The sequence below is a fragment of the Leptosomus discolor genome, unplaced genomic scaffold (genome assembly GCF_034619465.1).
Source record: "Leptosomus discolor isolate bLepDis1 unplaced genomic scaffold, bLepDis1.hap2 HAP2_SCAFFOLD_45, whole genome shotgun sequence".
Lineage (NCBI taxonomy): Eukaryota > Metazoa > Chordata > Aves > Leptosomiformes > Leptosomidae > Leptosomus > Leptosomus discolor.
In genome coordinates, this window is record NW_028237842.1 from 845,326 (window position 1) to 867,515 (window position 22,190).

General features: G+C 54.8%; 1 protein-coding gene and 1 long non-coding RNA gene across 2 annotated transcripts; one reads left to right on the forward strand and one right to left on the reverse strand.

Moving 5' to 3' along the window:
• The first annotated feature begins 6,997 nt into the window (after nucleotides 1-6,997).
• LOC147412657 (acrosin-like) lies at nucleotides 6,998-9,111 on the forward strand. The gene is made up of 4 exons (XM_086481133.1): nucleotides 6,998-7,176; nucleotides 7,515-7,780; nucleotides 8,067-8,212; nucleotides 8,698-9,111. Exons 1-4 carry the CDS (start codon nucleotides 6,998-7,000, stop codon nucleotides 9,043-9,045), a joined length of 939 nt encoding a protein of 312 aa, XP_086337259.1. The 3' UTR covers nucleotides 9,046-9,111.
• A 2,448-nt stretch (nucleotides 9,112-11,559) lies between these two features.
• Nucleotides 11,560-13,016, reverse strand: LOC147412658 (uncharacterized). Its single transcript, XR_015184177.1, has 2 exons — nucleotides 12,908-13,016; nucleotides 11,560-12,331 (listed from the first exon to the last, which is right to left on the reverse strand). It is a non-coding gene; the product is annotated as an uncharacterized LOC147412658 (long non-coding RNA).
• Between the last annotated feature and the right edge of the window lie 9,174 nt (nucleotides 13,017-22,190).

Here is a 22,190-nt window from a genome sequence, read left to right on the forward strand (position 1 = left end):
AACACTCCTGCCCCAAGCACAGCCACACTCAGAAGCACGAGGAACACCTTTGGGGGCTCTAGCAGTTTTGGCTGTCTAATTGCAATCCACGGGCTCCAGTCCCTTAGAGTTTGCATCCAGCAGCGTGCCTGGCTACGTCACCCCTGAGGCATGACTCTTCCCAGTCCTTCTCCCTCCACCTCTACCAGGAGAGTTGTTTCAAGGGACACAGGAAAAGATGTGTTTTAAAAAAATAAAAAACCACAAAACAAAACAAGAGATAATTCTAAAGCCTCACTGATTTACGTGAGTGAGCTTAAAGCTTTGCAGAAACTTCAGGCAAAGCACCTAGAAACTGAAATGACTGTTTTTATCTTCTTTGCTGGAGGCACCTACACCAAACTGTTCAGAAACTCCACCCAGAAGGGATCAATTCCTTAGTACTGCCTTTTTATTTGGGTTGAGGTTTGGGAAACTGTAGAACAGTAGGTACACCAGAGACATCAGAGAGGACTTCTCTGAAGGAAGGTGAGGCTAACAACGCTTCTGAACACACTGTGAAAGGTCAATAGAGCATTAAATTGTGACTGCAGACAGTAAAACAATGTTGAATCCTTCATACTAAGTAAAATACCACCAGCACCCCTCAAAACCCACAACAGTAAGCAGCAAGTGTTATTGACACTGGCATTACTGAAGCTACAGAGAACTGTGCCTGCTGCAACTCAACAGCTGAAATTTTTACCTCAGCGACAAAGCCAAAAGCTAGAACATTGTCTTGCCATGGAACACATTTATTTGCCACTTAAGAGCCCACCTGAAGTCAAAACTGTTGGCTCCGTTCCCACAGCTTTCAACAGCCACAGTTCTCCTAAGGAAGACCCGCTGTGTGCTGCAAGAAAGCACAATCAGGGACATTTACTGTCATTTTGCTTCAGTTAAACACAACCGCATCTCCGAGTCCAACGATTCAGCTCTGCCCTCACTCGCTTCCCGGCGAGGTCACCTGAAGTACGGCGCCACCGCCAAGGTGACAAGTCCCGAAAGCTGCGGCTTCCCAGTTCAGCTCCCAGCCCCCACGGTCTGCAGTTACGGCCGTCAAGCACTTCCCTCCCTCCCTCCCTCCCTCCCCGGCAGCGCCGAGATGAAACCCTCTCACCTCCACCCCGTCGCGGCCGCCCCCGGCAGGCGGCTCTCCGAAGGCACGGGGCGGCCAGGGAAGGGGAGCGGTCCCGGCGGCAGGGACGCAGAGAGCAGGACCGGAGGCCCCGCAGGCGGACGCCGCGTTACCTCGCTCCCCTCCGGGGCCCCGCAGCGGCGCTCCCGCCGGGAGAGGCCTCCCGCCCGCGGGGCTGCAGCTCCCTCGGCCCGGGCCGGGGCTGGTGTCGCGCAGCCGCAGCGCCGGCCCCGCCGCCGGACGGCGAGGCGGCCCCGGCAGCGCCTCTTCCCCCGGCCTCTCACCGCAAGTGCGAGCGGCGCAAGAGCGCAGGCGCCGGCGCGGCGCGGCGAGGGCGGCCCGGGGCGGGGGGGGTCGGGGCGGCCCCTCCGCTGCCGGGGGGAGGGCGGGCGCGTCCGGGCCGCGTCTCCCGCCGTGACGGCGCCTGCGGGAAAACGGGCCCGGGGCTGCGAGCGTCCCGCCGGCGGCTTCTGCGTTCGGTCCCCGCTGCGGCGATGAACGCTCTCGCGGGGCAGCGGGCGGGAGGCACGCGCGGCTCCCAGACAAAGCCGCAATCAGGCACAGGGTCGTCAGCCACCGCCGGGGCTTGGGGCCTGACCCCAACCTCTGACGCGGCTGCAGAGATGACAGGTGGGAGGTGCCCTTGGGCCAGCGCCTTGTAGCTCCTTTTCAGCTGTTTTTCATCTCAAAACGGAGAGCGCGAGCTGGGGAGGCTCGTGTGGCGCCGTGGGGGATGTGGCTGGGGAGCTGACGTAGGCAGGATCTCCCTGCGGTTCCTTCCCTCGGACAGAAATCAATCTGAAACTCGACTTGCCCAGGTCAGTTCTCCTTCCTGGTGGCAGTGTGGGATCCAGGAGCAGCGTCAGGAGTAATAAACCTCATGTTCGCCTCCGTGGTCAGAGCGGAGGCTTCTGCTTACCCCCTTCAAACACCCACCCCACCCCACCCCCCCACCCCCCTTTCTTTTTTACCTTCCAATCTAAAGCTTATTTTCCTCTGTGAGAGAAGTGGAAAGCACTGTTTCTGTGCAGTACATAGTTGTAAGGTGATGGCACGACTTGAAACCGAGGAAACAGTTTAAACCATTTAGTCTTGACGGTGCTGTAAGCCTTTGTGTTCTGTCTTGATGGTCACTGCTTTTTAAACAAGATCAAGCTCATTTTGTACTTTAGATACATGGAGGAAAGGATTGTAGAAGAGTTAGATTTGTGGGATAACAAAAGGAGGTTAACTCATCCTACTTCTCCCTATGGGAGAGGGAGTGGTTTGCGGGGTTTTTTTTGTGCTTGATATTGATGTCCTCGACTGTCATTTAAAAATCCAGCCAACAAACAAACCAAACCCAAAAACCACAACCAAAAACAGCCAACCAAAAAAAACCCAAAAACCAAAAAACACCCATACAAAAACCCAGACTGTTTTGGATTTTGAGTTTCAGTGGTTTTTTTTCACTATGGTGAAAATTCTTGTTTTAAGACAGCTTATAGTAGCTTCTCTGTGCCTCCCTACTTCTGGCAAATTTGGAAAATTGAAGCCTTGTTCTACATCCATTATGTTCTTAAGTTTAGGCTGTAGAAGTTGTAGGCATTGGAGCATCTGAAACTTGGACCATTTTTTGTTTTAAGTGTGTGTTTTAAGAAAGTTTTAGTCGTGTTTTTAGTGCCATTTGTGTCCAGAAAAATCACAGAATCACAGGCTCTGCTGAATTGTGCATCTGTATATCTCTTTAAATGTGTGTTTTGAAGCTTAATTTGCCTCTGCGTAGTTAAAATCTTGATGTTTACCCAAACTGAGTTTTTAGTGAGGCCACTTCACCTCCAGAGCCTGGGAAGCATTTGCTGAAGCAGTGATGTAACTGAATCCAAGAAAACTCACTAACGACTTCAGTGTTGTTAAGCAGGGCTTCTGTATTACGGCGCCGGGCAGCACGAGGGATGGCTCCTTCCATCCGTGCTCCAAGGGGCTAGCAAAACACATCAGTCCCTGTACACAAAAATCATACATATCCCTCAGATTTCCTGAGAAGGGCAGTCTTATGGTGATGAGTTCCCAGCGTTCATAGTCTTCCTCAGCTGTCCTCTAGTTGAATCCTCCTTCTGGAGCACAAGCCCGGGCCCCTTTTCTGATGCAACCTTTTGTAACAAGCAGTTGTGTACTAGAGGTGTCTCCTTGATGGCTGGAGCTTTGTCTCCTTGATGTCAGGCAAGATGTTACCTATTTATCAGCTTTGCTCAGCAAATAGCTAAAGCCATCCTTGCAGGGGAAGAAAAACTCAGGAAAGATGCGAGTAAAGTTTTTCTGTATCTTAGTCAGGGATTGTCAGGGGTTGAACTCTTTCAGTATCGTGAGGGCTCAATAAGCCCTGATAAAATAGATTGGAAAATTAGAGGATGGGGGGGATTTTAAAGAAAAGCCCCCTTGGGTGCGTATTAGTGCATTGGGAGGAAATTGGGGGCCCACTGGGGGGTTGGTAAATAAGAAGACCCTGAGCAAATATTGTAACCAATGGAGGCCCCTTTATGTACTGGTTGATGGGGAAAATGGCCTTTTAACGGAACTTTGAAAGATAACACTTTGTTGCAACTCATGTTGTTTCTACACCGAAAAGGAATGTGGAATCAGCCCAGCGTCCCAGGATCCTATGGTTCTGGTGACAGAAAGACATAAAAATAAGCAAGAAGAGAAATTAAAATGATGGTGTTCGGTATGTAGCACTGGACAGAGAGGTTTCAAAATTGGCTTGCAGAATGAAAGGCTGGAGGATTATTTGCTTCCGACCGAAAAAGAAGGTGATAGGGAGGAGACTGTGGCGCTGTAGGGGGCGAAGAACCAGAGGCAGGGGTCAGAGAAGAGATTGTAAAAAACCTCAGGACCTTGACTGGGAGGATGTGGATGCGATGTTGGATGTGGTGTTTTAGTGAGTCGGAGAAACAGATGCTTGTGAGGGCAGCTAGAGCTCAAGTACAGGCTCTAACCTTGGCTGGGACTCTGCTGGAACAGCGGATAATCACGTTCCAGTTACCAATCCCGGCTGGGACCCCAACCAAACAGGAGCCAGGAATTGATTAGTGCGGTATTGCTGGAGAGTGCTTGGCGAGTATATCGGAATAGAGACAGTCAGAAAGAGAGAATAATGGGCAAAACACTTGCTGGTGCTACAGCAGGTGCTTTGCGCAGGGCAGGAGGTCAGAAACCCCTCTGAATAAGGCTGAGAGTTGTAAGAAGTGGTGCAAGTGCCCCCACCTAGAGGCAGTCAACCCCTCTTAAAGGAACAGTGTGCTTGTTGTAAGCAAATGGGGCATTGGAAAAGGAATGGCCGAGACTGGGCAAATCAGTGACAGCTGCCAACATGGAAGAAGATTGACTGGGACCAGGGGAATCCTCCCTAGCGGAACCCTTGGTAAAAGTTCAGCTAGGGAAAGAAGAGAAACCTGTAGAATTTTTAATAGGTACACGTGCCACATTTTCAGTGTTAAATCAGACTTTATTACCTGTGAGTAGGCAAACTGTTAATATTATGGGAGCAACTGGGCAGGTTGAGAAGGCTTTCTTTCGGAAACCATTAAAATTCAAAATTGGGAAAAGTGTAGGGGTGCATCAATTCCTCTGCCTGCCTGAAGCCCCTAAACCACTTTTGAGAAGGAACTTCCTAGAGCAATTGAATGTCAAAATAAATGTTAACAATGGAGAAATTGAATTTACAGTACCAAAGGAAAACCACACTGAAATCTTAACTTTGGCCCTCACTGTACCCCAGATCAGAGAAGAAGAAATTGTACAAGAAATAAAAGACCAGGTATACCCAGGAGTATGGGCCTTGGGAATACCTGGAAAGGCTAAAAATGCAGAATTGGTTGTTGTTAAACTGAAAGAAAGAGCATGACCCGTCAGGGTAAAACAATATCCTTTGAAATTGGCAGACAGACAAGGAGTGCAAAGTATTATAGGCGAATTTATAAAATTTGGGTTATTAACTGAATGCTCCTCAGAGTATAACACTCCTATTCTGCCTGTCAAGAAGCCTGAGGGTTGGTACAAGACCTGCGGGCAATAAATCAGAGAGCTGAAGATTTCCAGCCGGTAGTGGCAAAACCCATACACCTTATTGACTAGTTTAAAAGAAACCTATGAATGGTTCACAGTATTAGGTCTGAAAGATGCATTCTTTTGCCTCACCTTGGCCCCCGAAAGCCGCAATTTCTTTGGATCTTTTCCTCAAAACCATGTTTTCACTGACTGATTTGTTCTTGCCCATCTCTTAGTCTAACCAAGCAAGACGCTCTGGTGGTACTTTCCGGGGCAGGATGTTTCCCTTTCACCAGTCTGGCGGTTTTCTTCTTGTTCAAAGGAACAGTCACTAGTAAGGTGTGCATTGCTGATAGACCACATGGTCCGGCGGATGAAGCAGACCCTGAATCTTGGGAAAAAAAACAGGACTGGGGTCTGGAAAAACAGGACCAAGCTTTGAGAAAGGAACTCTTGCTGACAGTCCCCTTGGTCCATCAGACAAAACAAGAGGCCCTGAATCTTGGGAAAAACAAGGCTGAAAGAACTCAAGGTTTGGAAATCCTGTGAGAATTTTGTGAAAAACGAGGCCGAAAACCAAAGCCAAACACCAGGGCCAGACTGGGGAAAGAAAAGGAAAGAAAACCTCCATCACTAAAGAGAGAAAAAGAAGGAAAAACGCTTTCTTCGCTTGCCGTACGTGAGCTGCGCGGGGCGGCCCCGTCTGCAGGCGCCCCCTCTGGAGGCCGGGCGGGCCAGAGCTGCCCACGCTGCCGTGCGCTCCGGCTGCAGCAGCGGCCCTTGGGGAGAGCCAAAGCTTTCCGAGGGGGCTGCTCTGCGCCGGGTTTGGTCAAAAGCTCTCTGGCCGTCAGCCGCCGGAGGCATCCAGGTCTGCGGGACTCGTCCCCGTCGCACATGGCTGCTTGCCGGCCACGGCTGAGACCGGGTTGGCTCTTCCACCCCCAAACAGGCGCATACTGCCTGTAGCGGTGATCTTCCCCGGTGTTCGTGTTTTGGGCAGGACCTGGAGGCAAACGGCTGTGGAGAGCAGGGTGGCAGTGAACTTCCCAAAGAGGCCGTCATGCCACGCTTGTTCTTTTCCTGCTGGCTGTGAGCAGGCAGCGCTCGGAGGCAGGCGCCGCTGCCTGCCACGGGGCCTGCGCGCCCTCGTTCAGCAGGGGTCAGTCAGGGGAGTCTGATCCCGGCTTCTGCCTCCCCTCCTGCTTGGAAACCCCCCATGTTGCTGACACCCCCACCTCCAACCCCTCCGAGAGACCACCGTGCCCCACACCCAGAAACGGTGGCTCTGTGACATCAGCCCCAGGGCCAAGGACACCTCAGGCAGCGTGACTGCTGCGGGCAGTACGTCGGCGGCTGCGCTGGAGGCAACAAGACCTCGTTCTTGCAGCTGACACGTGCCGCCGGCAGCGATGAAATTGCTCGCCCTCCTCGTCCTGCTGGCCGTGTGCCGGCCTGCGCACGGCATGTGGGCCAGCTGTGGGTAAGTGGGCCGAGGCTCTGGGAGGGAGCTCGGGCAGCCCTTCCTGGGCTTCACTGGAGGGGGCCCGCCTGTGCCCCGTGGCCACCCCACAGCTTCCCGAACCCCCTGTGGGAGCCTCAGCTCCTTTCCAGCACCCAGGCCGCTGGCACAACCCATCTACGGGGCTGAAGCGGACAGAGGGCTGGAGGCACAGCCACGGGGTTCCCTGGCCCTGCCGTCCATGCAGCCCCTCGGGGGGAGGGAAGACGGCTGACCTTCAGCCTCAACAGCAGCACAGCCGTCCAGCAGCACACTCATGAGTTTCTTCTTACAGCGGGACCTGCGGGCTCCGGCCCATGGCGGCTCACTATGGCATGTCACGTGTCGTGGGTGGTACGGGTGCCCAGCCAGGGGCCTGGCCTTGGATCGTCAGCATCCAGAACCCCTGGAAAACGGGCACGGGCCATGTGTGCGGAGGGTCCCTCATCAGCCCGCAGTGGGTCCTCACAGCAGCCCACTGCTTCGTCGGGGCCAGGTAAGGAGGACCAGGGAAGGGGGCTATCCCCACAGCACCAGCAGGTGCCCTGTCCGCAGCACCACGAGCTCCTGCCATCCCGGTGCCTTGCAGTGCGCTCGGTGCCGGGGCACTGGCGAGCCCAACTGAGAGACTGCTCCGCAGAAGGCTGGGCTCGTGCCACCGCTTCCTAGCAGCCTCCAGTTCCATGTTCCTGGTGCCCAAGGTGTGCTGGGGCACTGGCACCCTCCGCAGCGCTGCTTTCCTCCCTGCCTTGGGAAGCAGAAGGCAGGGAACTGGGGGGCTGCTGCAGCACGGGGCTCCGCTCCCTCTGAGCCCTCTCTCCACCTGCCTTCCAGGAATGTGACCATGTGGCGCGTGGTGATCGGGGCCACCCACTTGGCTCAGCCAGGCCCTGAGACCCAAGTGCGCAACATTCAGCGGCTGGTGGTTCACGAACACTACCGTAACGGCACGGAGAGGAATGACATCGCCTTGCTGGAACTGGACCAGCCTGTCCAGTGCGGCTACTACGTACAGCTCGCCTGCGTGCCGGACACCTCGCTGAGAGTGTCAGGGCTGACGAACTGCTATGTCAGCGGTTGGGGTGCCACCATGGCAAGATGTGAGTTCCCAAACAGTGCTCGTGTCCCGAGGGCAAGCTCGGCACGCTGGGGAGGCGGGCTGGGCTTATGGCAGCAGCGGCGGCAAAAGCCAGAGTCGGGCTGTGGGGACGTACGGCCACGGAGAGAGGGCCCCAAGCCGTTAGCCAAGGCGAGACGGAAGGGCAAGCCCGGCACAAGGCCTCTGCAGGGGGAAAGGCAAGCCCTAGGGAAGGGCTTCAGCCAGACAGGGGAGGAGAACTGGGAACAGAAGGGCTGCTGCCGGATAACTCCTTTCTGTGCTCACAGCTGGAGGATCGACCGCTGTCCTGCAGGAAGCCCAGGTCCGCCTCATCGATGTCAAGCTCTGCAACAGCAGCCAGTGGTACAGAGGGGCCATCCACCCCCACAACGTGTGTGCCGGCTATCCGCGGGGCGGCATCGACACCTGCCAGGTAGGAGCGTGCTCCACGCCAGCCCCCAGCAGCACAGGCAGCCCTGTCGCCAGCGCCCAAACGTCCCCCGGCGCGGGCTGCGCCCGGCAAGTCGCCCTCCCGCCGCTGGGTCCCCACCGCTGTCGGGGCTCGCCTCCCTTCCCCATCTGCAGGCCCTTGCCCAGCGCCCGCCTTGTCCCAGAGCCCCGGCACTCTGCCCAGAAAGGCCACCCAGTGCTCTTGCCCCAGCCCAGAGCTCCGGATCCGAGTCCTGGCACGATCCCACCTCCACGATCCACTGGGGCAGAGAGGAGAGAGCGCCTGACCTTGCAGGCCCACCAGCCCCTCCTGGACAAGGCCCTGCAGGCTCCAGCACCTGAGCAGAGCCTTTCTGGGCAGTGGGTACGGCTCTGGCAGGTGCCGGGAGAGAGAAGGAGCCCGCCACAGTGCTCCCGGGGCCACCCAACAACACCGGAACCCTCTCTCTCTCCTCCGCTCCGCTGCAGGGTGACAGCGGTGGTCCTCTTGTCTGCCAAGACAACCACGCTGACTACTTCTGGCTCGTGGGGGTGACCAGCTGGGGGAAAGGCTGCGCCAGAGCTAAGCGGCCCGGAGTCTACACCTCCACGCAGCACTTCTACGATTGGATCCTGGCACAGATGGGACTGCGCCCAGCAGGAACGGCTGCTCCAACGCCACAGCCAGTCTTCACCTCAACCCCCGTGCAGAGGCCAAGGCCAATCCCAACCCAGTCGGGCAGGTTTAGGCCCTGTCAGTTTCCACGGCAGAAGCTGCTGGAATTCTTTAACCTGCTGCAGGAGCTCCTGCAGGTCCTAAGGGGGATCAAGGCTTGAGCAGCAGGAGGAACAGGAGCCAGTGCAGCCTGCAGGGTAGCACCACCCTTTCCTCCTGGGGCAATGCCTGCTGAGATGCAAAGGCAGCCTCAGTGCCAGAGGCCTGCTCTGTCCTGCCCATGCTCCTCTCTGGGCACGCACTTGCTGCGCTCGACTTAGTTCTTGAAATAAAGTCACCAGTTGTCACAGCTGACCACGCTTCAGTCCAGTTCAGTCTCCTGTGCAAGGCAAGGACTTCCACGGCAGGCCCCTGCGGCAGGAGGCTGCGGGCAGACAAGTCGGGCCCAAAGGGGAAGCGTCACACCAAAGGGCTGAAACTGTGCCTGGACAGAGGGGAGGGTGCTGGGAGCCCCCATGGGGTGGAGAAGACGGGCCCCCGAGGCTCACAAGAGGACAGGAGACAACGACGTGCCACGCAGACAGCCGTGGGGGCACGCGTTAAGGCACGCAAGCCCATGCTTAGGGCCTGGCTGGGGTGGTTTGACCCTGCTTAGGTGGCAGGTGCCCACCGAAGCCGCTCTATCGCTCTCCCTGTCCTCAACATTTAAAACATGCCATCACATTAGCTATTGCGGTACGAACGGCCGCCTGAATCGGGGCTAGATGCTCTTCCTTTGCGACATGCTTAATCATGTCTGCGATACTTGACCCCACTGGCAGTGATCGTAAGATTTCTTTGGTTGCCGAATTACACTGCTGACATAAACGATCTGCAACAACCGGGCCTTTCGCTTCCGCAGGCAGGGTCGAGGAATCGACCGCTGCCTGGAGGCGATCCACAAATTGTGTAAAACTCTCACTCTCATTTTGCTTTATCATGGACCATGGCGATGGCTTGACAATAACTCTAGAGGCCGTGCGAATGGCTTCTCTGGCCGCACGAGTAGTTGTCAGAACTTCGTGGGCCCGCAGGCCCTGGGCCTGCGCCTGGGGGGTAATCATTGTTGGATCTGTACCTATCAGCCGCTGCAGGCTGGAGCCATGGAGCGGGTGATCCGCCCCGGTTACTTGGGCTAGTTTCCTCGCACAGTTGTCCTCCCATTCTTGTTTAAAAACGATCAGCCCTGCCCCATCAAAGATCAATCTACAAGTTTGTTTTATGTCGAACGGGAGCATATCGTCTCCCCCGAAAACGCCATCTATGAGGGTGGAGACCATGGCAGAATTAAGCCCTTTATCCGCCATTGCCTTAACAATCGCTTGTATATCCTTAGGGTTTACTGGCGAGTGGACCCTCTGCCCCCCGTCCGGCACCCGGACCGGGAACGCTAGCGTTCCTAATTTTCCTCCAATTAGTAAGAAGAATTTTTTCCCTTCGCGATCACTCTTTACTTTGGATGGGGATGTTTTGGCATTCAACTGCAGCTACTCTCATTTCTTCTTCCTCTGAGTTTGAATCAGTTACGAGCCGCTCGTCCCAGCTAGTGTCTGACCCGGAGTCGGAGCTCGACTGACTGGTTACTTCCGGTTTGCAGTGCCTTTTTGTCAGGCTTCGGCCCCGCCCACTTCCCTTGCGGGCGGGCCGTTCCCTCCCTCTAGGCTCGCCCCTCCCTCTGCTCGGCGGGGTGTTTGCCCTATAAGGGCATTCTTTCCAGCGACCGCCCTGATTGGCTTTCTGCCCGTCACTCACGCCCCCCTCCTCTTTCCAGTCGCCCCCAGCCCCCTCTTCCCCTGTCGTTCTCCTCCCCCTCCCTATTGTGTGCGCTTGTTAGTGCTAGCGCTTCTTCCCCGTTCCCGCCATGGGCATCTTCACCTCGTCCTCCCCGCTTTGCTCGGCGCCATCTTGGGGCGCGTAGGGCGGTGCTTTAGCCCAGACTTCATTAGACCCCGATCTCTCCGTGGCGCCTCTGGCCTCTTCGGCTAGTCTACCCCAGAAGGATTTAGCTCGTTCTTGTCCCTCAGTAAGCGGGTCGGGGTTTGGGGATTGAGGGGACGTGTCGCCCTCTTGCAGATTTTTAGGCTTAGCAGAACAGTCATCGTCTGGGGGGTGCAAAGTCTGTGTGGCTGCCCCAACTCCCAATTTTGGGGTGGCCCACAAACAGTTCTTTGCTGCCCTCCAGGTCTCCTGCTCTTGTATGGCCTTCTGCAGGGCTTTTACAACTTTCCCCCACGACTTAAGATTTTTCCCTCGACCCGAAGACATCGTCTCCTCAGCTAACGCTTTAGTACATTTATCCCACACTTCAGGGTGGAGAATATCCACCGGCTGGTCAATGACCCCAATTTGCAAAAGCCTCGCAACCACGAGGGTAAAATCTTTAGGTTTACAATCAACACCCCACTGCTTATGTAATTGTGATACGACCTTCACAAGGGCTTCCATCCTCCTTGTTGGTCCGGGAGCGTCCTCCCCGCCGGGCTGGCCCTGCCGCTCTGGCCGCCGTTCACCCGATTCCAGGCGAGTGTTCCTGGGTTTCGGCACCACTTGTTGCCTTTGATGGCGTGGCGACCTGGCTCAGGAACGGCACGGCGGCCTTCCCCGGGCCGCTCGGGCCATTAGCTCGCTGACACCAATGTGGTCGACGGCAAATGGCGTTTATTGCTGGGTGATGCGGCGCTATATAGCTTAGGTTTATGACCTCATTTCCATCTGCTTACATTATAAACCAGGCACTATTGGCTATCGGGAGGGGGGGCCCTATGTTTCCGTACAGCGCGATATCTTCCGGCCGCCAGACCCTAACTATCTACAGTTGTTCGTGCCAGCACTCAAACGTCACGCCGTCATCCCAGCAGGGTCTTTGTGAAGCCAGAGCGGTGTGCAGCAGGGCGGTGGATATAGATTCACAAGCTCTTACGGGACCCAGGAGAAAGTTTCGCCTGCAGTTGGGTCTGAAGGAGGGAATGGCACACTGCTAGAGCTTGGATCGCAGTGTTTCTGCAGCGGGAAGGAGGGGAAAAGCGGTGGAACATCTATCAGAACTCAAGGGTGCTTTCTGAAATACAGCTACAAGCACTATTTATTTCATCTCCTTTCATCCCCAGAGGAGAAAGACAAACTTTACCTCTGCTTATCGTTGCTTTAATTGTTAAGAAACTCGAAGGCTGGCTGTGATCTCCCACATGTCAGTGAGAAAACATGATGAAAAATAGGAAGAAAAAGGGAAGGGAATAATGTTGGCTGAGCAGCTGACTCGGCTACCGTGCAGAACTTACCAGCACATCTGCCTTATCCCATCATTATTATTGTGGTGGCTTGCCATGCCATCTAGCAGGGACTCGGGGAACTGCCAGTCCCGGGGAAGAGGTGACAAGGCAACACAAAAGCAATACAAGGCAAAACGTTCTGGAATAGATATTTACCAAGAATAAACATGAACATTTTCATTTTTCAGAGAAAACCGTTTCGGAATGAAGAGCATCTTCTACAAAGAATACCCTTTGCCTTTAATTGTGTAATTCAGACCGAGCCCTTTCACAGGTTCACCACACATGGTGTACGACAATATTTTTCTTCTACTTTCAAATGTCTCACGTTTGCTCATTTTTTTCTAATATTAAGAAAGAAAATCTGCAGCTGGCTTTCCATACATCATCAGGCATTACTATTTCACCTTCTTTGAACTCCTTTTCTTAATCCCTTCTCCGATTTTTTGTCTGATGCTTCTTTGGGTTGAACGCCCCATGCTTCCAGACCAGCACCGAGACTGCACTCCCAGTGGTTTGTGAACATCACCAGTGACCACACCAACTACACCACCACCTCTCTAATGTAGTTGCACTTTACTCCTTACTGGCACGCAAAAGAGGCTTGTTAGGCTTTTCCTTTTTTGACGGGCTAACGTGCCATTTTTTAAGTTAAAGTCATTTCCCATCCAAGAAATTACTCATCCCCACCAGACAGACCAAACCAAAACAGCACCTTAAGGCAAACTTCATCACTTCATCTTCCTCCTTGAAGACTGTATTTTATACTGCGTGGACAAAATCGTACTTCTGGTCTCTTTCTAAGCATCGCCTGAAGCAGGAAAGTTGAATGGCAAATATTTTATTTGTTTTTAGTATAAAGCTACAGCCGTTCTATCACTTGGCCACACAGGCAAAGCCTTTCCCAACCTGGACATATACCAGTAGTATGTTTGCCCCAAGGAACTCGTAAAAGGACACGAGGATGCCCCTACTGCTGCCCCTCTGCCTCTCGCTGGGAGCCCAAGTCTCGGGCATTCTATAGCCATCGATAACTTTGACATTTCCCTCTCCCTCTTCCTCAATTTCTACTCTGTCTATCTGCCCTCTCTAGCATGAATGCCTTACACTCCACACCCTTCTCCCACAGGCCTTCTCTCCTCACTTTAGTTGTTGTCTTTGGCTTTCTCTCTTGCAGCACGCAGCAGATCCTCCCAACATGTGGTTACGATCCCTCTGCAAACAGAAGCGCTTTGGCTGCATCCTCCCCATTGCAGCTCTCAGGATCACCACCACAGATAGCTCAGGGAAAAAATGGGGACAAGCCACGACCTGCTGTTGACTCCACCCCTGTGCTTCCTCCAGACCCCTCATCCAGCAGAATGGCCTGAGGGGAAAACAAGGACACAGGCCCTGGCTAAAAGACCCAGCACACGACTCCAGCCTCCCCCAGCCCTGCTCTTGGCCATGGACCTATTTCTTCTCGTCCCCCTGTCAACAGAGGGGCGTCAGTCCCTAAAGTGTGCCTCAAGGGTGACGTCTTGCTGCCTGGCGGAGCCCCTCTCTGCAGGCACATCGCTTGCCTATCGTCTGCCCCCAGGCACGGGACGAGGAGGGGGCTGGGGCCCACGGCCCATGAGGGGAGGTGGAGGGCGGTCCCTGGGCCCAAGGGGCAGCCTTTCCCTGGGGCATGTTGGAGCGAGCCCCAGGAAAGGGGCCCTCAGCCCTCACCACCACCCTCCTCCTTCTCCTGTCCTTGGGCACCTTTCAGGCCATGGGCCCCCCATGCCTAAGCCCACCATATTTGGCCACACCCATCAGCCAGCGTCACAACTGACATCACCATGGCCACACTTGACGTCACAATGGCCACCTCACTGCCTCCTGTTCCGGGCCCTATAAAGACAGGGGCCCCTGCAGCTGGCCCACACTTCGCTGCCAGCCCTCGGACGCCAAGCATGCTTGGAAGGAAGGGGAGCTGGAGCGGCGAGGCGGATGGCTGCCCACCTTGCCATGGGACGCCACAGAGCGGCTTCCCGCAACCCCAGAGGAAGAAGCAGAGGCAGCGGAGGAGGAACAACAACAACAAAATCACCCCTCCTGCCGTCAGCGCCAGCGACATCGATTCCCTGGTTGAGGCCATGCAGCGCCTGTCCATAGGCCCACCAGGGAACGGCGTGGAGCCCAGACAGGCCTCCCTGCCAGGGAGCAGCCGGAGCGGCGAGGCGGGTGGCTGCCCACCTTCACGTGGGACAGCACAGAGACGGTTCCCGCAATGGCCAGAGAGGAAGACACCTCTCAGGAGCCTGAAGAAGGACAATCGGCAGAGGAGGAGGAGGAGAAGGAGGAACACCACCACCTCTCATGCCACGAGAGCCGTCGCCCGTGCTCACACAAGCATCATCGTCCAGTGCACCGCAGTGGGCACACAGGGGAACAGCGTGGGGCCCCGGCATGTCTATCTGCTGAAGGCATGGTACGAGGCCCAGGTATGGCAGCCCACCAAAGGACGACGCTGGAGCCATGGAGGTAGATCCACCTCCAGAAGAACCATGGCAGTGGGTGCACCTGCCACAGCCATCACCTGGCAGTACCCCAGCCACCCGGGCTCCTTTGCATGACATGCTGCCAACAGCGTCGCAGGAGCGCCCGGACGGCTCCCCACCAGCGGCCCAGCCTCTGCCCCTTCACCACGGGACGACAAACGACGACAAAAGAATAAAAGTGCTTTCAGCCTCTCTTATTTGGCACTTTGGTGACTGCATCTACACTCCTGTCACCCGTCCTCGTCTCTGTCATCAAGTAAGGGGCTCTTTTGGGAAACTTGACGTTTCCATGCCCACCTTCGTGCTTTGGCGGTGCCTTACATCCTGGGGCTTTTAGGCTGTTACATCACCAATTTGATACTAGGTGGGTTTTTTTTTAACGGACTAAAAGTATCCTAATGAAGGCACTGAACACTATGAATTGCTTGTTTCCAAATTATCAGTCTCACTTCAGCGTCAGGTAAAATTATGGGGGTCATTCTGGGAGTTACTGAAAAACACTTGAGAGACAAGGCACTCGTTGGCCATAGCCAAAATGGGTTCACAAGGGCAAAGCCCTGTTTAACTGAACACAAACGCTAGGCACTTCCACAGGCTCACCTGCCACCTCTCCCACCAATAAACAGTACTTTTGTTAATTGTCAAGGGTTGCGTGGGCCCTTCTTTCCCATCCCCCATCACCGCCCCTTGTGAAGAGGTGCCATCTCTTCTGCACCGAGCCCCAAAGGCAGAGCGGAGAGGCCCTGGCTCCCATCAAGCTGCTCCCTTCCCCACGTGGCAAGGGACACCCACAACCTTGCCGAAGGTGGCCTGATTACTAAACCAAAACACTCATCCTGTCTGAGGAACAGTGATATTCCACAAAAGAGCTGTACCAAGGTCCTGACATGGCCATGTTCCTGCAGCTCTGATTTGGGAGATCCCCTTGGTTTTGCATCGCCTGCTAGGTTTTCCTAGGGCTCTCAATCCCAGGGAGTTTCCTCAGGCAAAGTCCCGACCCCAGGGGAGAGTCCCCGACTGCAGCCCTGCTGCTCCCAGGAGGACCGGCTCCAGTCGGCCTCCGGTGAGGCCGCATGTGTACCCGAGTGATACAAAAAGTGAAGGGAAAAAAGGACTCAAAAGCAGCGTGGCCTTTTCCGTCACTCCGATTTACAGCAGAGCGAGCAGCTTGTATTTTAACACCTCTGAAGGAATCCCTAACAAGGGCTGCTTCAGAACACTGCTTCAGGGCTCCCGAGACTCGGGCAGATCGGATTAAACGCTCAGAGCTGCCAACACAGAATAGGGAAATGAAGAGGCTATTCTAGAAAGTCCTGTTTGTGTAAGGGCAAAAAAATCCAGCTCTTTCATGATTATCACAACTGTGAGGTTCACTTTAGAAAAAGATGGGAATGAAGGAAAATAACCTGCCTAGGTTGAGGTATCACAGAACCACAGAATGCCAGGGGTTGGAAGGGACCTCAAAAGATCACCTAGTCCAACCCCCCTGCCAGAGCAGGACCACCTAGAGCAGGTCACACAGGAACGTGTCCAGGCGGGTTTGAATGTCTCCAGGGAAGGAGACCCCACAACCTCTCTGGGCAGCCTGTTCCAGTGCTCCGCCACCCTCACAGTGAAAAAGTTCCACCTTATGTTAATGTGGAACCTTTTAATATGGAAGCTATAGCATGATCAGTTCATGAATGACCAGGGATTACTCTGTCCAGAGAGGGCAGGAAAGATCCCAGGAGCAGGGTGAATTTTACTGCAGAGGAAACAGCATCAACACCCTGGCAGCGTGAAGGCTACAGGAGACTACTGAGAAGATTGCAGGCCCCAGTTCTCTGTGGGACCATTATCCTGCAAGGGGCTTTGCTGTGGCAAGGCGACGGCAAACCAAACACGGCCACTTCAGCACTCGAACTACAGCGTCACCATCCCAAGGGGCTCAAGTCCGCAAGACTCAGACAGACTCAGCTGAGAAAAGAGTGAGTCCAAATGAAATGGATCTCCAGCAGGCAGAGCTCCATGGCCTGAGCACAGCACTATGCTGTAAGCTCGACTGACTGAACCTCTATTTTTCTACACAAATGCTAGTGATCTCCATGAAGAGAAAGCTGGTTTAGGCAGTTCTCCTCCAGAGCCCTTACACTGGTAAAGCCAAACAAAGAGGAGGGCCCTTCTGCAGACAGCCACAGCAAGCGGAGAGGAAAACACTTGTTAAACCCATCTGGAAACCCATTCCAGCAGAAAACAGAATCCTTACTGGACTGCTGGCAAAACTCCCCACATCTCCAGGCTGGGGGACATCAGCAACATGTCCGCACCTCTGACGTGTGGGGTCCACAACAAAGATGGTTTCCGTTCTGTGGAACCCTCTCAGCTTAACCCATTGGCAGGAGCTGGCTCATCCTGGGACTCGGTACCCCTCAGGCACGCGACCTGCAGTCCAGAAGTGCCCCTGAACAGCCCTCGATGGCCTGCATTAACACACCAGCACGTGCTTGAGACGGCAACACTGCCAAGTCATCTCTGATTTGCAGCACATACAGAGGACCCAATTGCGCAAATTGAGCCTCGCTTCTGCTGAAACTTCCCTTACAGACACCTCCTTTTCTGTGTTCACAGACTGTAGCAAAGACCTGTTCTAGTGCAAAGGCTCAAACCCGGCCTACGATGAAGAAGCCATTTAGACAAGCCCAGTTTTCTTTCCTCACTGCTCTCTTGCTTCCCAGAAATCAATCAGGATCAGAAGCTCTGTATGAAGACTGCATAACAAAGCCAACTGCAGGTGCCTTTACCTGGTACTATTTTTGTCAGGCACCGTTCTAGGAAGAAACCAGCTTTTCCTACGTGCTTTGCTACAGCCTCGTTACCTTTGAAGATGGCGCTTCTTACCTCTGCTACCCCAATGCAGCCTCACAGCCCAGCCAAATCACACTGCAGGGAGGAAACCTTCACCGTACAGAGATGGGCACGCTACAGGAACACGTTACTCTCAAAGAACAGGCTCTTCCAACCCCTCTTCCTTTTGCTTGCCAAAGTTCAGAGTGTGCTAGAAAACAACAGCAGCAAAGCAGGGTTCCCTCTCACATCTGCCAGAGCCCATTATAACAGCCATTCAACATTAAGTCTAACTCCAGGCTGAAGCCCAGAATAAGAAATACATCTTAAAAACTGCCGGGAACAGGAAGGGCTTAAGTGGCAAGAGCAGAGAACATTGATGGAAGCCCCATCACGCAAGTACCTGATCACAGACTAACTGCACCGTTGCCTGAGTAAGCAACGTTCTCCACTGACGTGCAGCCACCGGCATCCGGAAAATGGCTCCGGGTCTCTTCTTTATTAGCGCTGAGCACACGGGTTGGAATTGGAGCTGAGGAAGAAACCCACAGGCAGTCGGTCTGGTTTCATTTAAGTGCATTAAGACAAGTCCAGGTCACATTTATGAGGAATCACAGCAGGTCCCACCCGTCCCTGCAGACCCCAACACCGCTCCTCTGCAGCCTCCCTAGGAGCAATAACCATCACACAAGAAACCTTCCTTAAAAATAAGGCCCACAGCCTGCTCTTTCAACGAGGTGCACAGAGCACAAGCTTGGGAACAACCTCTGCTTTAACTACGCCTACCTCTGCCATCTGCTTAAGGAGATCAGCTCCTAAATGATCCCTAGCCCTAAAGACACGGATCTCCCCTAGGACAATGCTAGGTAAATACCAGAGCACGGGGATACCTGGTCAGGCCAGTTAAGCTGATGGGGTGAAGGGCTAGAAAGAGAAAAATAAGATGAGGGAAAAGCCTGAGGAGCCAAGAGAGAAAGAAAGGTGCAGGGAAAAGCCCAGAGAGACAGAGAAATCAAGAAAAATAGGGACAGGGAGTCTTGCAGAGAGATGAAGGAAGAAAAAGTAGGGTCGGGGAGCAGCACAGAGGGATAGGGAAGAGGGTGGGAAGAAGGAAGACGGGACAGAGAAAGACGGGGACAGGGAATAGGACTTACAGACAGAGCGAAAAAGAGGACAGTGAACAGGACAGAGAAAATAAGGACTAAGAAATAAAGAGAGGCAGGAAGAGGGAGCAGGGCAGAGAAAGAAAAATAAGGGCAGGGAGAAGGAGAGAGATGGAGAAATAATCTGGGGTAGGCACCAGAACAGAGAGCGAGTGAAAAAGCAATAGGGTCAGGGAGCAGGACAGAGGGACAAAGCAAGAAACAATGGGACAGGGAGCAAGACAAAGTGACAGACAAGAAAAACAACAGAGAGAAAGACAAGGGAGTTTGAGCCTCACCGAGGGATGGAGAAAGAACAAGAGGGATCAGGAGCCCTGTGGAGAGATGAGGAAGAAAAAAAAAAAAAGAAAGGGGGTCAGGGAGCAGCAGAGAGGGGCAGCATGAGTAAGAGATGGACAGGAAGAAGGACAGGGACAGTGGGATACAGAATGAAAAAAACCCACCCAGAGACAGTGAGCAGGACAGAGGGAGAGAGAGAGAAAGAGAAGGAAGGTCAAAGAAAGTGTAGCCCCCGATGAGCAGCAACAGTAACAACAGTAACAACAGACAAGGAGAAGGCTGAGGTTCTCAGCAACTTTTCTGCCACAGTTTTCACTGGCAACCCCTCTCCTCACAGCTCTCAAGCTAATGGCCCACAAGACAGCCACCAGGGAGACCAAGTCCCTCCCACAGTAAGTGAAGACAAGGTTCGTGACCGTCTGAGGAACCTGAACATACACAAGTCCACGGGACCTGACGAGATGCATCCCAGAACCCTGAGGGAATTGGCTGATGCAGTTGCCAAGCCACTCTCCGTGATATTTGAAAAGTCACGGCAGTCAGGTGAAGTCCCTGGTGACTGGAGAAAGGGAAACATGACGCCCATTTTGAGAAAGGGTAGAAAGGAGGACCCTGGGAACTACCGACCTGTCAGCCTCCCCTCTGTGCCCGGGAAGATCATGGAACAGATCCTCCGAGAAGCTATGCTGAGGCCCATGGAGGACAGGGAGGTGATTCAAGACAGCCAGCGTGGCTTCGCCAGGGGCAAGTCCTGCCTGACCAACCCAGTGGCTTTCTACAACGGAGTGACTGCATCAGTGGGCAAGGGAAGAGCTACGGGTGTCGTCTGTCTGGACTTGTGCGAGGCCTTTGACACAGTCCCCCCCAACATCCTTCACCCTACGTTGGGCAGATACAGATTCGATGGGTGGACGGTTCAGTGGATAAGGAATTGGCTGGATGGACGCATCCAGAGAGTAGTGGCCAATGGCTCAATGTCCAGATGGAAAACGGTGACAAGTGGTGTCCCTCAGGGGTCCGTACCGGGACCAGTGTTGTTTAAGGTCTTCATCAATGATATTGACAGTGGCACTGAGTGCACCCTCAGCAAGTTTGCAGATGACACCGAGCCGGGTGGTGCAGTCGATATGCCAGAGGGACGGGAGGCCATCCAGAGGGGCCTGGACAGGCTGGAGAGGTGGGCCCAGGCGAACCTCAGGAGGTTCAACAAGGCCAAGGGCAGGGTCCTGCACCTGGGCCGAGGCAACTGCTGCTATCAACACAGGCTGGGAGAAGACAGGCCAGAGAGCAGCCCTGTGGAACAGGACTTGGGGTGCTGGTGGATGAGAAGCTGGACGTGAGCCACCAGGGCGCAACTGCAGCCCAGAGGGCCAATCGCACCCCAGGCTGCATCAAAAGCAGCGTGGCCAGCAGATCGAGAGAGGGGATTCTGCCCCTCTGCTCTGCCCTGGGGAGACCTCACCTGCAGGGCTGCGTCCAGCTCGGGAGCCCCCAGCACAAGAAGGACGTGGACCTGTCGGAGCGTGTCCAGAGGAGGGCCACGAAAATGATCAGGGGGCTGGAGCACCTCTCCTATGAAGACAGGCTGAGAGAGTTGGGGTTGTTCAGCCTGGGGAAGACAAGGCTCTGGGAGGACCTTATACCTGCAAGGGGCCTAGAAGGCGGCAGGAGAAGAACAATTCACAAGCGTTTGTCGCGATAGGACAAGGGTAATGGTTTTGAGCTAGAAAAGGGTAGATTTAGGTTGGACATTAGGAAAAAGTTCTTTAATATGAGGGTGGTGGATCACTGGGACAGGTTGCCCAGAGAGGGAGTGGAAGCCCCATCCCTGGAGACATCCAAGGTCAGGCTTGACGGGGCTCTGAGCAACCTGACCTCGTTCGAGATGTCCCTGCTTGTTGTAGGGGGGTTGGACTAGATGGCCTTTAGAGGTCCCTTCCAGCCCAACACATTCTATGATTCTGTGAAGGGGAGAGAGAAAGAGGAGGACAGGGGTAGGATTGGGACTTACAGGCAGAGAGAGAAAAAGCAGCTCAGGCAAGAAGCCAGAGAGATTGTGAACAAGGAGGGATGCAGATTGGGACAAAGAGGCAGCAACCGAAAAAACAGCCGTGCGCTGCAGGACAGAGACACAGGAAGGAAAAAAGCCGGGCAGGGAGCAGGACAGATGGAGAGCAAGAAAAACCAAAGGGGCAGGTAGAATAGCAGAACAAGAGAGGGGCTTGGAAACCAGAGAGGGATGAACAGGGAGCAGGGTACAAGAATAGACAGAAGAAGAAAGGTACAGGGAAGAAAAACAGTGACGCCAGTGATGGAAGGTGGGAAGGCACAGGCACAGGGAGGGACCTGCACGCAGAAGAAGGGTGACACAGCCCCAAGGGCCCAGGACTCACTGCAGCTCCCGCTCTTGGTGCTGCTGGGAGGATTTTACTGTTCAGACACTTCTGTCTCTGCCTCTCTCAGCTCTTACAATACGAAGCTTCCTAGATACACAGCCTACGTGCGCGCGCACACACACACACACACACACACTCCACGGCTGTACCGTGCTTTGGCTACGCACACAGACCCCGCGGTGCATGTTGGTGACCAGCTGTGCTGAGGACTACTCACAGGGACCCTTCCTCACGCCGAGAGGCCCGCTGTCTCTTGTCTGCAGCTGGGGGCAGCTTGCAGCCGGATCCCCTTCGTGTCCTTCTCCGGCTGCTTTTCCTTTTGCCCATCTCCTCAGCTTCAGCCTGAGCTGGATGCAGCTGACGACATCCCCAGGGCAGGAACAGACAACCGAGCCCCTGGCACGGCCTCTGGCAGAGGGAAAGAACCCTGACTGTCACAGCCGGCCCCAGGCCGGAGCCCCTCCTGCTGCAGCAGCTCCTGCAGACCCCGCTCCTTCCCCGCACGGCTGCTGAAGGCCCCTGGGTTAACAGAGCCCTGGGCCTGCCCGAGGCCCCGCTCGCCGCTGCCAGGACAGGCCGTGGGGCAGCCTGGGGCTGCGGGACTGGCCTCAGGGGAGGGGCTGGGGACAGGGCAGCTGCAGGGGGGGAGCGGGGCTGGGGCGGCTCAGGGGGGCTCTGGGAGTCGGGGTGCCCAGTGCCTGTGATGGGGGGTCTGTCTCCCTTCTCCTTCCCCTTCCCAGCTCTCAGGTCACCCCTGGGCATGCCCCAGCCGGCCCGATTCCGACTCCGGCTTGGAGCTCCCACCCACCACC

Coding starts and splice junctions, on each gene's coding strand:
- LOC147412657 (XM_086481133.1), top strand. CDS start 6,998: ATGGCGGCTCACTATGGCATGTCACGTGTCGTGGGTGGTACGGGTGCC. Junction 7,781..8,066: donor GGGTGCCACCATGGCAAGAT/GTGAGTTCCCAA, acceptor CTGTGCTCACAG/CTGGAGGATCGACCGCTGTC. Junction 8,213..8,697: donor GCGGCATCGACACCTGCCAG/GTAGGAGCGTGC, acceptor GCTCCGCTGCAG/GGTGACAGCGGTGGTCCTCT.